This window comes from Salvelinus sp. IW2-2015, linkage group LG4q.1:29, assembly GCF_002910315.2.
Source record: "Salvelinus sp. IW2-2015 linkage group LG4q.1:29, ASM291031v2, whole genome shotgun sequence".
Taxonomy (NCBI): domain Eukaryota; kingdom Metazoa; phylum Chordata; class Actinopteri; order Salmoniformes; family Salmonidae; genus Salvelinus; species Salvelinus sp. IW2-2015.
This window is the reverse complement of record NC_036842.1, coordinates 47,497,129-47,515,432: the sequence shown is the minus strand read 5'-3', so window position 1 is coordinate 47,515,432 and position 18,304 is coordinate 47,497,129. Positions and strand designations below refer to the sequence as shown.

The 18,304-nt window shown below is 41.7% G+C and overlaps 1 protein-coding gene across 1 annotated transcript in view; it reads right to left on the bottom strand.

Annotated features, from left to right (window-relative positions):
* The window catches only part of cspg4 (chondroitin sulfate proteoglycan 4), a 107,302-nt gene extending 89,254 nt beyond the window's left edge, over nt 1-18,048 (bottom strand). Inside the window, exon 1 of the mRNA XM_023984813.2 lies at nt 17,899-18,048. Within this exon, the coding sequence (XP_023840581.1) occupies nt 17,899-17,971 (73 nt within the window). The 5' untranslated portion in view covers nt 17,972-18,048. The remainder of the gene's footprint in view (nt 1-17,898) is intronic.
* Between the last annotated feature and the right edge of the window lie 256 nt (nt 18,049-18,304).

Here is an 18,304-nt window from a genome sequence, read left to right as displayed (position 1 = left end):
ATATTAATAATACATTTTCACCTTTAGTTGCTAAAATTCTAATAGCTAGCCTAATTTCAGTTTATGTGGCAAAAAAGGCAAATACTGTAGAGAATTATTGTACCATGTAAATTGCTTTTAAATATATTTTCAATAACCAAAAATCTTGTATTTTCAGCTCCATGAGCTTTCTTGTCTTACAGTTAAAAACAACTACAACTCCATTCAGAATATTAAGTAGCAGCCTACCTGTTGACTCTTGGTTGTTGTAACCTACCTAGCCTAGGCAGCCGACAGTGGTGAGCGCTAGATCTGCACTATCGTCTAGGCTTGATGTGCATTCCTGGTAGTACACTCATGTCCCCGTGTACCGGCTCGTTCATAAAGCATCCTCCATTTAGGCTGCAAAGGCATACTTTTCCTCCTGAACTAGCTTTAGAGGGAAAAAGGGGGGGGGGGGGGGGGGGGGGGGGATTATCTAGAGCACACCACTATCGGCTGCCTAGGCTATAGCCTGTCCTCCTCCTTTAACTTTTAACTTCTATTGATTGGACATCTCCTAACTTCTGCCGTACACAGAGGCTCTATGACTGTAGCCTATTGCCACTTTGATGACATGATTGGCCAATAACAAGCTCCATGCGCCATGTGCCACTTGTGAAAAGAGCAGGGAAACTCTGTCAGGGTGGAATAGTCTATTATTATGAACCAATCTGTGGTTGACTAATGACAAGTGAAGCATGGGGGGTCCTCAAGCAGAGGACTTACATATATTTTTTACATAATAACTAGTATTTAATTACTGATGATTTGAGGCCTTGATGATTTAAGTCCGCTAGTGTATAGGATATTCGTAGGCCTATTATTTGGTAAGTGGTGTCACCAAGTCCCATGGCCTAATAGCCAACTAATTTATTTAAGAGATGATACCCGAGAAGCCCGTGTTTGGAGGATATATAGGCATTGGTGATGTTAGGCGCGAGAGTTGAGGTTCGGCAAACCGTGTCAATATATCCTCCAAACACCGGCTTCAAGGGCATTATCACTTTTATACAATGGGTTACCAACATATTCAAATAATGATTGACATATTTTCATTAAAAACGTTATTTTGATTAATTTATTTACACTATTTCATCCTTCCACAAGACATAGTCCCAACACAATGATTGATGATTGTGTTGATGATTGAGGGAGGACCATTTTTTTATGAGCACGGCCTTATTTATATTACAGCATATTGGATGACTGTCATTCAAATTCCATTCAGCCAGTTCAATGTAACATCGATAGGTTTAGGCTACTACATGATACTCAAATTTTCCCTATACCCATCATGAGGTTACAGCCTAGCCTGTGAATTAAAGTTTACAACATAGGTGCATACAAGTTGAGAGCATCTAGCTTATCTAGGGTGTAATCATTAGTCCAACAGTTGCAAACGAGAGTTTCTATTAGACAAATTCAGGTATTTTTTATCCCCGTTTTGTTTGATTCCGTTTAAGAAACGTTTTTCACCAGAATCGTCGGAATGAATACACCCCTGGTCACACGTAAACACTACGTTGTATTCCTTCTCTCCTCTATTCACTCTCCTCCTCTCACCATTTCCTTTCCTTTGTGGACTTCAATGCACAACACATCAGCTGTATGTGAACAGGCGAAAAAAAACGTTCCTAGCCAAACCATGTCATAACCGCTACACACAGCCTACATCATTGTCCCCATATTAGCTAAAGTAATGTCCTAGTCAACATATCTAATAAAGCTATTGTTGACTAACCCCAATCCGTACAAATTTGCACAACCGTGGCATTCAAACAAGGCTGCAATGAAAACTAATGGGATTGTAGCGACTGTGTTGGCATCAAAATCTGGGGTGTGAACTACGTTTCTATTCAAGCGTTGTTGTACTGCCTCTCTCAACCAGGTGTAGCACTTCTCTGGCAGATTAAAAACAAGAAAGGGACAGGGTAAGGAGGATACCTAGTCAATTTTACACTTGAATGCATTCATTTCTTGCGTCATCACTGCAAGCCATCATGACTCTCAAAAGCCGCGACAGCCGCTGTTTACTTCTGAAGATAACTTTAGCGCCGCCCTAAAAACCTGATTCAAATAGGTATGTAATGACACATTATATAAACTCTTTACAGTGTTTTATTTACATTTTAGAGGTGATAAGTTGGACGGATCGGGTGAAAAAGCAGTTTGCCCACACAGCTTATCTCCCCATTTCCCTATCACACAGTAGGTTTCACTTTCACGCCATTTTTAAAAAGACCCGACACCATTTGATTGCCTTCTTCAATCAGGCAGCATGAAGGTCTCGTCATTGATTTTGCTGGAACGGGGAGAAATGTAGCTTTACAATGGTATTCATATTACACTTTTTGGGGACTAAAATAAGGTCAATTGTACATTACAGCGCGATGTACGAAAGTGCGTTAGCTAACTATAAATGTGTTAGTAAACCTGCTACAATCATGCAGTAACGTTACAGTGTTTAGTCAGTAAGAAGTTACACCGGTGGGCCCCGGTGGCAATKAATTAATAAAACCAAAAGCTTACCTTGACTTGGAAGTGTTCCAGTGTTGTGTTGGATAGTCATAGCCAGCTAGCTAACATAGCATCCCTCTGTTTGACCCGGGTGTTTGAGTAGGCTAAACTAGCTAGCCGCATTTCCTAGCTAAGTGAAACTGAAAGTGAAAAAAATTATAATCTATCTCTCTCTTGCTTCTCCTTCATTTTTAAAGAAATGAATTTGTTAAAAACTGTTCAACTATTGTCTTTCTCTCTCTTTGAGTCAATTACTCACCACATTTTATCCACTGCTGTGCTAGCTAGCTGTAGCATATGCTTTCAGTACTAGATTCATACTCTGATCCTTTGATTGGGTGGACAACATGTCAGTTCATGCTGCAAGAGCTCTGATAGGTTGGGGGACGTCCTCCAGAAGTTGTCATAATTACTGTGTAAGTCTATGGAAGGGGGCGAGAACCAAGAGCCTCCTAGGTTTTGTATTGATTTCAATGTACCAAGAGGAGGACGGAAGCTAGCTGTCCTCCGGCTACACCATGGTACTACCCTACAGAGTGATGTTGAGGCTACTGTACACCTTCATTGCAAAACAGTGTGTTTCAATCAATTATTTGGTGAAATGTCAATATATTTAGTATAGTTTAATCTAAAAAGGATAACTTCAAATGTTACATTTTAGTTCTTTTTATGAAGTTCCCTGAGGAGGATGGTCCTCCCGTTCCTCATCTGAGGAGCCTCCACTGATAGAAACCGACTTCATGAAGCTCCCGACGAACAGATCCTGTGCTGACGTTGCTTCCAGAGGCAGTTTGGAACTCGGTACTGAGTGGTGCAATCGAGGACAGACGAGTTTTCTGCGCTTCAGCTCTCAGCAGTCCCATTCCGTGAGCTTGTGTGTCCTACCACTTCGCGTCTGAGCTGTTGTCGCTCCTAGGCGCGTCCTATGACGGTGCCATGTTGAAAGTCACTGAGCTCTCCAGTTAAAACATTCTACTGCCTATTTTTTCTATGGAGATTGCATGGCGGTGTGCTCGATTTTATACACCTGTCAGCAACGGATGTGGTTGAAATAGCCAAATGCACTAATTTGAAGGGTACTCCACATACTTTTGTATATATAGTGTATGTGACCTGATGCACTGGTTATGTGGCTGTGGGAGCATATTCCAATACTTTCACCGCAAAATACTGGGTAGCTCTTGTCATTGTACATTGATTCTGCTGCCATTTGATAGTGTTTTTCTATTTGGCCTATGATTTGTCTACTTTGCGAGTTGTACTGTTTTGCCTAAACCGACAATCTAGCTAGCATTATTGTTCACCATTTGATTGTTATTGAGCAACATAGGACAACAATTTGTGATACAATAACATTTTATTGAGACTTGTTGTCTTATTACATTCAGTATGTATCCCTATGTACCAAATACACATTCAAGAGCTTCAGAATGTTGTGTAAGACAGTACCCATTTGTTTGCTTTACAATGTGCATTAAACAGCAATGATCTCAAGTGCTGTAAATGAACACACAATAAAGACGTAACTGTATTAGCCTTGGCTATTATATCAGCTCAGACAAGGGCTTGGTCTCCTGGCAAGTCCCCTCAGCACCCGAGGCAGCTACTGAAGAAGACGTTGCAGTCAGTCAGGCCCAGCTCCATGGAACAAACCATTTCCTCTGTCTATTTCAATCTGCCGTGACTGGGAGATGACGACATGCTCTAGCCCCTGAACACTGGAATCTGTGTGAACCAACACTCTGCACCCCTTTCCTCTTCTCCTCTCCCCAGAGCTTCCAAGCAGCCCCTCTCACACCCCCTCTCCTCTCTGCAACATGTGAAGCAATACGCTACTGGGTCGGGCTACACCCGGCTATATTTATCCAGCACAATTTAGTCACGTCTTGTCAGCTGCAAGAGCAGAACCAAGCTACCCCAGCAGGCCCCTTGATTTTCTCCCGTAGGATCCAGCCTCTGACGAGAACAGGCAGGCTACAAATTACCCAGAAACACTTCAGGGTTTTATCAGGCCTGAAGAAGATTTCAGCAGGACAGAAGTTGGCATTGATATGTCTCTGTGTCGCACTCCTTGCATATTGCCGTCTGCCTGCCAAAGCCATGTTGCGATAGTCAAATGGCAGGAGATATTCAAACTGCATATTCAGGTCAACTGAAGACAATCATGTTATATTTTCTGTGTAAGGTTGCTGGAAAGAAATGCTCTCTAGATAGAACATACAAGGATGTTTTTTATTTATTTTATTTTTTATTTTTTTATTTTTTTATTTTTTTATTTTTTTATTTTAGGGGTACAAGGATGTTACAAGGATGTTAGAGGAAAATTCATGTCGGGTTTTCATTGGTTTTGAGATAGTTAAAAGGGAGAGTTTTCTCAAACGCTACCACAACATTTCTAACAAGCACCATTGAGAGGACTCATGATTGTATGACTCACACTCAGACACTCTGTGGACCTGAGAGAACTCCCACAGACCAGCAGCACTAGACGGGTGTCTCCTACATTCGACTCAAGTGTGCCATTTTGGAAGTAGCCGATGACTCACTAAAACATGTGAGCGATCAACAAGGCCGTCTATGTTTATATTATTAACAGAAGGAAAGTTTCAGGGAGGGTTTAAATTACAAAGCCTCACAAGTATGTCTTCAAAGATATACTGTATGTTGACATATTTTCATAACAGATATTCAGTCATTTTAAGGAATGTACTTTCCCTTGTATTCCCTTGTATGATCATTACATCAGCTATGGCCAAATCTACATTAAAGCTTGGCTCCAAGCCGGTATATTGTTACAAAGGTTCTCATGGGTTCTGAAGTAAAATAACGAAAACGTTTTCTTGGTATAACAGTTAATTGCTCTCTTACAAGTCCTTTTTATCTCCATTACTAACTCAACCTAATCGAAAGAAAAAAAAATACAATCAAATAGTAGGCATACTTGAAATCAGGAACTATTGAGATGGCAATGGAACATTTTCTAAGCCTCTCACAGAAGTAGTTTTGTCTATATTAGGATGGGGAAGAAACAGGGATATTTTGATCAAGGTATTGACATGTTGCTAAGCATCAGACCAGGCTCTTTTATCACACTTCCCCCATTGAATCATCCCAACACTGGAGACTATTTTTATCCATGCATAGTCAATTTACCTCTACCTACATGTACATATTACCTCAATTAACTCGAGTAACCGGTGCCCCTGCACATTGAATCTGTCCTGGAACCCCCTGTATGTCACGACTTCCGCCGAAGTTGGTGCCTCTCCTTGTTCGGCGGTCGACGTCACCGGCTTTCTAGCCTTCACCATTTTAATTATTTCCCTATTTAACCCTCTGGAGCCATCATGGTTTTGTGCGTGTTTATTGTTGTCAGTTGTCTCGTTTATGGGATTCTGGATTTTCGTTCTCCTTGTTGGAAGATTATTTTCAAGTAAAGTTACTATTATTACTCATCTCTGTGTCCTGCGCCTGACTCCGCCTTACCCACATCACCTAGACTCTGACACTGTATATAGCCTCGCTATTGGTATTTTATTGTTGCTCCTAAATTATTTGTTATTTTTCTATTTTCTTGAAAAAAAATAATATATATATATATTTTTTACTTCAGTTTATTTTAGTAAATACTTTTTAACACGTTTTTTTCTTCTTAAAACGGCATTGTTGGTTAAGGGCTTGTAAGTAAGCATTTCCCTGTTGTATTCGGCGCATGTGACAAATACAATTTGATTTGATTATTTATATGAACATTTTATTTTCTCAGTGTGAACTCTCGGTCCCATCCCTCGTCAGTGAGTCAGCACACGATGGAGTAGTGGATGGATAGTTTATTTATTACCAAGCTGATAGGACACAGTATAGATGAATGTTCAGTCATCAAAGGCATATTAACAGCACTCCAACAACACTTCTCCATAGATCTGCTGTATAATATACTAACAAAAAGACAATCTGAATTAACTCGAGTAAAAGGTCTTGGTGATCGTATAGTAGATACTTAAAAGATACTTAAAAAAGATACTTAAAAAAATATATATATCCTATTTCTAATAATACAAATAAATAAATAGTTTAAAAACGTAATCTCATGTCTACAACATCACAATAAACTACTATCATCAAAATATGTCAAATGTACCTGAAAAGTGACTCGATGTCACATTAGTGGCGAAGAAATAGAATGCACCACATATTTCTGAGCTAACAACCACGCTAACAAGCTAGCTGGTGCTCATGAGTTTATAAAAACAATTATACTTTGTACAATCGTCAACAATAAATTACCTGCAATGATGGGACACAGTATAGATGAATGTTCAGTTATAAAATAGATATTATCAGCACTCCTAAAAAAGGGCAACCTTAGCTAGCATAAAACCCACATGGAAACGATATTCTTAGATTCAGAAATAGACATGTAAAGAGTGGCTTATTTGAAGCCAAATTTACAATGGTAATTGCTGATAACATAAATTGCTAATGCATGATACAAAACGTACATTTTATGACAACTTAATGACAGTTTTTATCCCAGGACACTCTCAACTCAACTACAACAATGGCGAAGGTGCATAAAGATGTCGGAATTCAGATATTGCGTCATTGTTTCAGCCCTATCCACAGAGTTTTGAAACTACAGCGTACATCATGGTTCAATGCACAATCCAATTTTTCAGTTTTTCAAATTGTTGGTGTCTTGGAGTAAAAATGTAGATAATGTATAATGTGTTAATGACGATACAACAAAAAAAGTAACGTTGTTAAGGGTGTGTACTGGAGGCGAAGTTAGGTGCAGAAGAGCAGAGTGTAGTGAACAGGCGCACGTTTTATTCCGGTCCAACGAAAGCACAAAAGTACATAAATGTGCCCAAACACGGAACAATAGACAAAAAGTATGGCGCGTAACAATACCCACATAACATAAATACAATTTCACACAAAGACATGGCGGGAAACAGAGGACTAAATACATGCAGTGTGATTAGGGAATGAAAACCAGGTGTGTATGGAACAAGACAAAACAAATGGAAATATGAAAAATGGAGCAGTGATGGCTAAAAAGCCGGTGACGTCGATCGCCGAACGCCGCCCGAACAAGGAGAGGAGCCGACTTCGGCGGAAGTCGTGACAAACGGAGAGGAAAGTACAATATGGCAAACAAGGCATTTGTGGTAAGTGCATGGGGGGTGCCATATTTATCTACATCCGCTATTCTCCATAGATCTGCTGTGGATTACCCAGAATTCCATACTGTTACCACTTAGTGCATTAGACAATGTAAGAACACTCATCTGCCAGGGGGTGTTGTATTACCCATTTTATGCAGGAATTGAACAACTTATTTACACTGTTACATTAGCTTAGGGAAGCAGATTTGTGCTGCCTATTGGTCAAATCAGATACTGTTTTTATCAGAAAATGAATGTTTTAAAATGCTAACTTCGCCTGAGAACTGAAGACATTGGTTAGCTCCCTGATCTCATACCTAATCTTCAGCTCGATGGGCTAACACAGACTTCTTCAAAACCAGATATGATAAGATCTTCTCCAGTACTTCATTGGTCTCCAAAAGGGAAATGTAATGCCTTGACCTTAGCTGATCAGGCTAACACAGTCTATTCAAACCCAGTTGGTCACGCTGGTCTGATCATGAAATCCACGCCATTAAATTCCCCAACAGTTCTTATCAACAATAAATATGCCGGGCGGTGCTGTTTCACTTTGTGTTACACTTGTTTTTCCTACTACCTTGAGGGAGAAAATGTAACGGTTTCACTTTTCGGGGACAGAGACACAGGCTTTGACTTGAGTATCTTCACAAATGCACCTTCTAGTTTGAGAAACAGACGCCTCACAAGTCCTCAACTGGCAGCTTCATTAAATAGTAACTGCAAAACACCAGTCTCAACGTCAACAGTGAAGAGGCGACTCCGGGATGCTGGCCTTCTAGGCAAAGTTGCAAAGAAAAAGCCATATCTCAGGCGGGAATAAGTACAAGCAGAGATGGCAAGCCCTATCATATCATAACTTTTATTAGGGTTATAAAGTTACACTTATTCCGCCTGGTGGGGGAAGAGCGGGAGAAGGCATAAGGAATGTCCAAATTAAGAAATGTGGATTCTCACAACGGATTTTGCCCCCGGCCACAGGCAGAAAGGTCATTAATAACACAGAACTCACTCGAATAGTGAAACCTGCTGTCTTATGCTGCCAGGATAAAAAGCAGACCCGAGAGAGGAGGGAGCTTTTACTTCATTAGAACACTGTCAACATTGATTTTCTTTCCCATGCTCTGCAATGTTATGGCGTCCTCTCATTTCCATATGGTTTCAAACGGTGGCGTAGGCAGAAATCTGTTGATGGCAGAGCCAGCAAAAATGTATGTGGTCCAAAATTTGGGAACTTAAATCAACATTAAATTATCATAAAAGTATAGCTTACCCTATGCTTTAATGTATACTATACCCCACACATGTGATGGCCTACGTAAATCCATGACTCTTGCGTTTAACATGCGACTCTCATAGAACTACATATAATAAACCATAGGCCTATAGTTAATAGACTAAAATAACTTTTTTAAAGTTAAGTTATGTCCCCCCATCTTTGACTTTTCCTAAATAAGTCTATATAACACACTATTGTGTTAGACTCTTAATATCACAAACAGAATGTGTTATAAGCAGTTTTAAGAGGACATGTTCTTTTTTTCCCCTGCCAGGCCTGTGCAGCTAATGATGACCCATCAAAACCCTGCGATCCTATTGTTTTTATTTGTTTCGTGATGTTGGTGGTAAGTGCACTTGATTCAGCAGCCCCAGYGCCTGGTAGGCAGTGTTCCCATTTTGAACCATTACATGTGTCTGAAGGTAGAACTCCCCCTACCCGACAGGCCCAGAGAGCAAATCAAGTGCACCTACAGGCCTATCGCTGGCCAATCAGATAGCTCAGATCACGTGTCTGCAGTTTCCTCGAGCCATAGGCTGCGGTCCAACCACTTAAAAGACACACTCTATCCCCTCAGCCCTCAAATTAAGTGGACACTTCTGATGACGTATCATGACGCCTGACGAGTATATACAGGGCAAGGGGCAAGGGGCGAGGGAGGAAGGAATTATTTTTAAATGGACCACCCTTGGCTGGAAATTCGTCACTCGTTCATCCAGAGATGATTGTGTTTTCAGCCACCGGTATCTTGTGGGCCCCATATGCGCTACAGTCAATTATGAGTGCATGTCTACTTATATTAAATATATAATTATTAATATACGCCTACTGTATGATATCTAGCACATTAATTACCTAACTAACTTCTGAAGAAGGAAAAATATTTATTTCTACAATTTCCAAAAGATAACCAAACAAAAACATATTTACTTTTTACGAGACGTGTTTGTGCCGTAATGTGCATTAGTAGCACAACTTATTTGCATTCATTTTTACTTACACTTGTATGTTGACTTCTCCAATGATGTTGTTTTCAAGTTTTCGCTGACTTTTCTTAGCGGATGTATAATCGTCGCAAATTGAATTATGGGGAGTTTCAGGCCATTCTAGCATAGCCAATGTGCAGTGATRATATATTGGGCATAATAGCCTACTACAAACCTCATCGCTACAGAACTGTTTTGAATAGGTTAATGTTGCATAGGCTTACTGATGTTTAAAGATCTCGGCTTGCATTTTGACTCAGAAAGTGATCTTTAACAAATTCTCCTACAGAGTTACAAGCAGGTAAGACGTTTTGATGTCTATATAGTTTCAGAAAGAGACGATTCTGCAGTTGCCAAATCACCTATCCTTACTAAACTCCTGAGCTCCCCACGTGCACTTGCAACACTCAAAGCACAGTAATATATTTAAACAGACAATATGCCATTCTGTTCTTTTGAAAAAAAAAAAATCTTCATAAATTCATTCCTTAAGAACTGCCCTTAACTAATGAATAATTTCTGATCTTTGTGATGGTGTTTATTTAATGGATTTTAACACTTGAATTGTGTTTTTTTGTGTTTTTTATTTTGCACATTTACATAATTATAATACTAGTTACATAAACAAATGAAAATTCTATTGTGTTCTTTGAAATACATTATATTTTGTATAGCGTTACCGAACACCCTCATAAACACAACCAAATGATTATTCTTCTGATAGTATATATGAAATGTATTTATTAGACTGTTGACTTTCGAAAGACATGTCATTGGCCCGAAGGCATCCAACGAGGCCAGGCTTTTCTAGTGTTAATCACTAGCATGTCGGCCAATCGAATTAGATCAGGTTTGCGTGAGACACCATCACAGCAAACATTTTTGCCAAACACTATGCTAATGCGCCTCATAATAGGCTGTAGCCTACATAGACCAGAACAGTGGTCCACAACCTTTTCTTAGTCAAGATCACTTTATGAGTCATAATGCAAGTAGAATGCTATTCTCTGTGGGCACGGGGATCAAGTGTGCCTACAATGCATTGTGTGATATCAGTTAAATTATCAAATAGCCTAACTAAAGTGCATTGGCGGAGAAGCCCAGGACAAAGTTCTATTTCCAATTCAATTAAATCCCCCATGCATTTGCCTACTTTCATAATAATGTAGAATCCCTTATATTTCTAAATTCGAGTCTCAAGCTAGGCTATATGATAACACTGGTAAAGGGTCAGTTGTTGTATCCTATTACTTGCCAGGCACAACAGAGCATACATTTAAATAACTAGATTTTTCATTTCATGTCATGTCTCAGCGGAGGGAGGGATCGAGCGTGTGTCGAATTGGAGAAGCGTGTTTCATGATTTCTAAGAATGTTTAATAAAAATGGTTTGTAGTGCTGATCATTGTCTCTGGAAGACCTTCATGGCAAAATCACTGATATCAAATAACTTGGCAGATGCTCCAACATCACATTTACTTGTTTTTGCGAGCCAAGTTGGCTAGAGAGTCTTAGCTAGCCAACACAGTGATAGCTGCTGTTTACTACACATGGTATCAGCGCAAAGTGACACGTGCCAGAGCCCACATATTATTTGGAAATGAATCAATTTAACCTGTATTTAACTAGGCAAGTCAGTTAAAAACAAATTCTTATTTACAATGACGGCCTACCCCGGCTAAACCCGGACGACGCTGGGCCAATTGTGTGCCGCCCTATGGGACTCCCAATCACGGCCGGATGTGATACAGCCTAGATTCAAACCAGGGACTGTAGTGACACCTCTTGCACTGATATGCAGTGCCTTAGACCGCTGTGCCACTCAGGAGCAGATTTCTTTTTACAATTTGTTTTTATAGTTTTTCCCCTGGTAAATAAAGAATAATTCATATTCATTGCATAGGCCTAACTGAAATTGATTTTATGTAAAGCACCAGATTTTATGTAAGATGTCCTTTAGTGTCCTGAAAGGCATCTGTCAAATACCATGTATTATTATTGTATTATTATTATTGTTATTGTCAATATCCCTTTCGTATATCCCTTTCATTTTCCCACCCCCTCCCTACTGCTTGCTATGAATTCTATCTGATGGTGTATGCATGTTTAGACCAGTGCTTGACTTGGACTGAAATAGGTGCCAGTGCTCATTTCGAGTACCGGTACCGTTTATATTTAGTTGCAGGAACTCCTCAATACTTTTGAACTAGTATTCTATAGGAGGTGCAGGAACTCAAGCAGAAGAAAAGGTGCCGGTACTCAGTTCCGTTGAGGTCCTGCCCAAGTCAAGTAAAGCATTTTATTTGCCTATTTGGTGGGCCTGGATCCCCTACACCTGTGCCTGCACCCMCCCAGACCCAGCCGTGCCTACGCCCCTGGTATCAAGCAAAAGGTTGTAATAAAATGATGTGTCTTTTGGGGCTGATTCCGATTGTAGTAGTAGCAGTACTAGTCTTAGCCAGTGGAGGGCACTTATCCAATGCAAATAACAATGCTCAGTGCACATACCGTTCATTAAACAATGTCATGACGTTTGGGTATATCGCCTACAGCAGATGTACAATATCAAGAAGTTTGGGTATACAGCATACAGCAGATATAGCGAAGATCAAGAATTAATGTAAGAGGTTGATCTCCCCATGGGTCCTTGTCAAAACAAGTGAATTACACTGAACAAAATGATAAACGCAACATGTAAAGTGTTGGTCCCATGTTTCATGAGCTCATATAAAAGATCTCAGAAATGTTCCATACACAAAAAGCATGTTTCTCAAAATGTTGTGCACAAATTTGATTTACATTCCTGTTAGTGAGCATTTTTCCTTTGCCAAGGTAATCCATCCACCTGACAGGTGGCATATCAAGAAGCTGACTAAACAGCATGATCATTACACAGGTGCACCTTGTGCTGGGGACAATAAATGGACACTCTAAAATGTGCAGTTTTTCACATGACACAATGCCACAGATGTCTCAAGTTTTGAGGAAGCGTGCAATTGGCATGCTGATGCAGGAATGGCCACCCGAGCTGTTGCCAGAAAATGTTATGTTAATTGCTCCAACATAAGTCACCTCCAATGCCGTTTTAAAAAACTTGGCAGCACGTTCATCCGGCCCCACAACTACAAACCACGTGTAACCACTCCAGCCCAGGACCTCCACATCCGACTTCTTCACCTTCGGGATTGTCGGAGACCAGCCACCAGGACAGCTGATGAAACTGTGGGTTTGCACAACCGAAGAATTTCTGCACAAACTGTCAGAAACCGTCTCAGGGAAGCTCATCTGTGTGCTCGTCGTCCTAACCAGGGTCTTGACCTGACTGCAGTTTAGCGTCGTAACTGACTTCAGTGGGAAAATTCTTACCTTCGATGGTCACTGGCACGCTGGAAAAGTGTGCTCTTCACGGATGAATCCTGCTTTCAACTGTACCGGGCAGATGGTGTTGTGTGGGTGAGTGGTATGCTGATGTCAACGTTGTGAACAGAATGCCTCGTAGTGGCGGTGGGGTTATGATGTGGGCAGGCATAAGCTACGGATAACGTACACAATTGCATTTTATCTCTGGCAATTTGAATGCACAGCGATACCGTGACGAGATCCTGAGGCCCATTGTTCGTGCCATTCCCCCGCCGCCATCACCTCATGTTTCAGCATAATAATGCAAGGCCCCATGTCGCAAGGATCAGTACATAATTCCTGAAAGCTGAAAATGTCCCAGTTCATCCATGGCCTGCATACTCACCAGACACGTCACCCATTGAGCACGTTTGGGTTGATGTGTACGACAGCATGTTCCTGTTCCCGCCAATATCCAGCAAATTCCCACAGCCATTGAAGAGGAGTGGGACAACATTCCACAGGCCACAATCAACAGCCTGATCAACTCGATGCGAAGGAGATGTGTCGCGCTGCATGAGGCAAGTGGTGGTCACATCAGATACTGACCGKTTTTCTGATCCACTGCCCTACATTTTTTAAGGTATCTGTTGCCAACAGATGCATATCTGTACTCCGAGTCATGTGAAATCCATAGATTAGGGCCTAATTAATTTATTTAAATTGACTGATTTCCTTATGTGAACTGTAACTCCGTAAAATATTTTAAATTGTTGAATGATGCATCTATACTTTTGTTCGTAGGGAATAGGTTGCCATTTGTGTTTCAACCTTTGTGATTAAGTGGACTGCGAAACCACGTCTCTAACATGGATGTCTGTACGTGGATGTCTGTACTACATAATTACATGTACAGTGTCTTGCGAAAGTATTCACCCCCCTTGGCATTTTTCATATCTTCTTGCCTTACCACCTGGAATTAAAATTGATTTGTTGGAGGTTTGTATCATTTGATTTACACAACATGCCTACCACTTTGAAGATGCAAAATAAGACAAAGAAAAATGAAAACTTGAGCGTGCATAACTATTCTCCCCACAAAGTCAATACTTTGTTAAAGCCACCTTTTGCAGGAATTACAGCTGCATGTCTCTTGGGGTATGTCTCTATAAGCTTGGCACATCTAGCCACTGGGATTTATGCCCCTTCTTCAAGGCAAAACTGCTCCAGCTCCTTCAAGTTGGATGGGTTCCGCTGGTGTACAGCAATCTTTAAGTCATACCACAGATTCTCAATTGGATTGAGGTCTGGGCTTTGACTAGGCCATTCCAAGAGGTTTAAATGTTTCCCCTTAAACCACTTGAGTGTTGCTTTAGCAGTATGCTTAGGGTCATTGTCCTGCTGGAAGGTGAATCTCAGTCCCAGTCTCAAATCTATGGAAGACTGAAACAGGTTTCTCTCAAGGATTTCCCTGTATTTTGCGCCATCCATCATTCCTTCAATTTTGACCAGTTTCCCAGTCCCTGCCGATGAAAAACATCCCCACAGCATGATGCTGCCACCACTATGCTTCACTGTGGGGATGATGTTCTCGGGGTGATGAGAGGTGTTGGGTTTGCGTTAGACATAGCGTTTTCCTTGTTGGCCAAAAAGCTAAATTTTAGTCTCATCTGACCAGAGTACCTTCTTACATATATTTTGGGAGTCTCCCACATGTTTGCTTATTTTTTCTTTAAGCAATGGCTTTTTTTCTGGCCACTCTTCCGTAAAGCCCACCTCTGTGGAGTGTACGGCTTAAAGTGGTCCTATGGACAGATACTCCATTCTCCGCTGTGGAGCTTTGCAGCTCTTTTGGGGTTATCTTTGGACTCTTTGTTGCCTCTCTGATTAATGCTCTCCTTGCCTGGTCCGTGAGTTTTGGTGGGTGGCCCTCTCTTGGCAGGTTTGTTGTGGTGCCAAATTCTTTCAATTATGGATTTAATGGTGCTAATTCGGATTTTCAAAGTTTCTGATATTTTTTTATAACTCAACACTGATCTGTACTTCTCCACAACTTTGTCTCTGACCTGTTTGGAGAGCTCCTTGGTCTTCATGGTGCTGCTTGCTTGGTGGTGCCCCTAGCTAGTGGTGTTGCAGACTCTGGTGCCTTTCAGAACAGGTGTATATATACTGAGATCATGTGACAGATCATGTGACACTTAGATTGCAGACAGGAGGACTTCATTTAACTAATTATGTGACTTCTGAAGGTAATTGGTTGCACCAGATTTTATTTAGGGGCTTCATAGCAAAGGGGCTGAATACATATGCACGCACCACTTTTCCGTTTTTTATTTCTTTGAATTATTTATATTTTTAGTAGTTTCTTAAATTTCATTTCACCAATTTGGACTATTTTGTGTGTGTCCGTTACATGAAATCCAAATAAAAATCAATTTAAATTACAGGTTGTAATACAACAAAATAGGAAAAACACCAAGGGGGATGATTACTTTTGCAAGGCACTGTACATTGTTGCCATCCTGTTCTATGATGATGTCCAAAGGGCCGAAAATAAGTCCTGTGTGACTTGCGCCGTATTTATCCACTGTCGGATTTGGAAGCCCAGTATGCTGGATCTACATAATGTGCATTTACAATGTATCATAACATTTTAGTTAGTAAACTGTTTAAAGTGGGGGGTGAATTCAGGGTTGCTGGCTGCATTAGTCAGAGAGCTCCAGCCACCAACGGACTAATCTCGTCAATTCCCTTAAACAAGTATTGGATTCATTAATTTAATGTGCAGACACTTGTAGTCAGTGCAGTTCACCCTTCTGGCAACTCACACAGGACACATGGGCTCCTTGTATAGAAGCTCCAAGAAGCCCAGTGTCAAAATCCATATTTGTTTAGCTCTGTTACCATAGCCACATAATACACAGAGGAGGAGAATGAGATGTAGTAGTTTTGACTAGAAAGGATAGAGCTTTTGTCAGATTAGACTTTTTGTAGCAGGTTAGGATAATTCATGTAGCAGTTAAGGAGAATTAGGTTTATGAACCCGAGTCATTTAGTAACACCTCAACAGGCCAGAGCAATCATTAGAGGGACTTTTCTATAGCATTCTGCTGTCGTACAATGACGTACAACTTTGTCCAGTTCCAGCTGGGAGCAATGTGGCACCCCGTGACACAGGAACAAGACGCAAACACAGAGGAGGTGAGGTCAGAGATGCACATTCCAGGTAGTTTGTGAGGTGTTCCTGACAGCTTGTGGTTGGAAGGGTGAGGGTGACAGGGAGGGGTGTGTGGGTGGGTGTGTGTGTGGGGGGGGGGAGAGAAAGGCGCAGACTCTGGAACATCTGTTTAGCATTAGCGATATCGGGTCAGCAGTTTAACACTACAGACTGTGGTGCCAATTGATATCACCTGATAACATTGCATTACAGTGCTACAGATGACATTCACTACACAGGATTTGAAGGTTAAAATTATTCCCTAAACTAGACTTAACAAGCAGTTTTCCACTCAGACCAAGTGGCATTCCCAACCCCAGACTGGGGCTCATCACTGTTTTCCCAGTGGTGATTTGAAAGATCTAAGAGCCTGGGACAAACAATAAACTAAACATCTGTGCAATGGGGCCGGGGATACTCCTGCCAAATTGCCATGTGTACAGATTTCTGTAGGATCCAGTGAGCTTTTGAAAGGCATCGTTTCATTCCCTCACCAGATTCAGGGCGAACACCAGATGTGCCTTCCCCCAACCTGTGCACACATGCACACGCATGCACGGACGAGATCGCACAAACACACACTTCTGAAACTCCTCGTGGCCGGGAACTGCATTGTGACAACTGAGGTGCTGCTGCTCCTGATTCAATCAAACTCAGAACTGTGGGGCCAAGGGAGGAGAAGGGAGAGAGAGAGGAGAAGGGAGGGAGAGAGAGAGGAAGCCAGCTCTTTCTTGACCCTCCACCCCCTAAAGCTCACTTCCCTGGATGGGTGAAATCAAACCTCGCCTACCCTGGCCCTGGGCTGCTTCTGAAAGAGCTTTTCAGAGCTCGAGGAGAGGACCTCAAACTCACCTCCCTTTAAAGTCAGCTATCTAACCACTGACTGTACCCTCTACCAACACACTGCTCCCACAAAACTGTTCCTGAGCAAACATTACACATAAACTTCAACATCTGCTGTCTGAGACCTATAGCACTGCACAACACCTACAGCAGATCTCTCCAGGTGTATGTCATTTCATGTAAAACAGCAGTAAAATGTGTTTGAAAGAAACCTGACTGATCGATATCTAATGGTGTGGGATGAAGTTACCCCAAGCCCGGGTCCGAAGTCCGTTTTTCTTTTTTACCTCCCAAAAGTGAGGAGGGTGAAGGATCGATTAGCTGAACCTAAGTCAGCGATTAGAGGCAACTTCAACTCGGAAACACAAGTGATTATGATTGATATGTATAGGAGGGAAGCCCCTGAAAGTGAGAGTTGACTTGAATGACCCCCATAGCTACAGCTGTGACTTTCTGACATAACRGGGGGGTCGGTCAGCTGGGAGACTAATAGCTTGACGAACTAATTTGGCTTGTTGCACTTACCTCCATGGCTGGGGCTGGGCAGACAGAGCAGGGGCAAGAAGGCACTCAGCAGGACCAAACGCAGGGCTCTCATATTGCCGGTGTAGTCCTCTGCAACTCACTCTCCATTCAAAGGGAACTGTCTTCCAGTTAATTTTGGGAGCCGAGTTGCTTCTGCATCTCTACTCTATGGAAGGGGTTGGGCCCCCGAGGTAAACGCCCTCCTTCCTGCAACCCCCCAAAAAGCCACAAGAGCCCTGCCTACGCCTCCCTACAGCCCTTTGCCTAGCACACTCCTAGAGAGAGAGCCACGCCGCCCCTGGTGGAAAAAAGTACACAACTCTCCCTCGCCCCTTTCTCCCCCTTCTCTCACTCTCTCTCGCTCCCTCTCTCTCAAATTACTGAGTCTGGCCACTCAAAGTTGAAG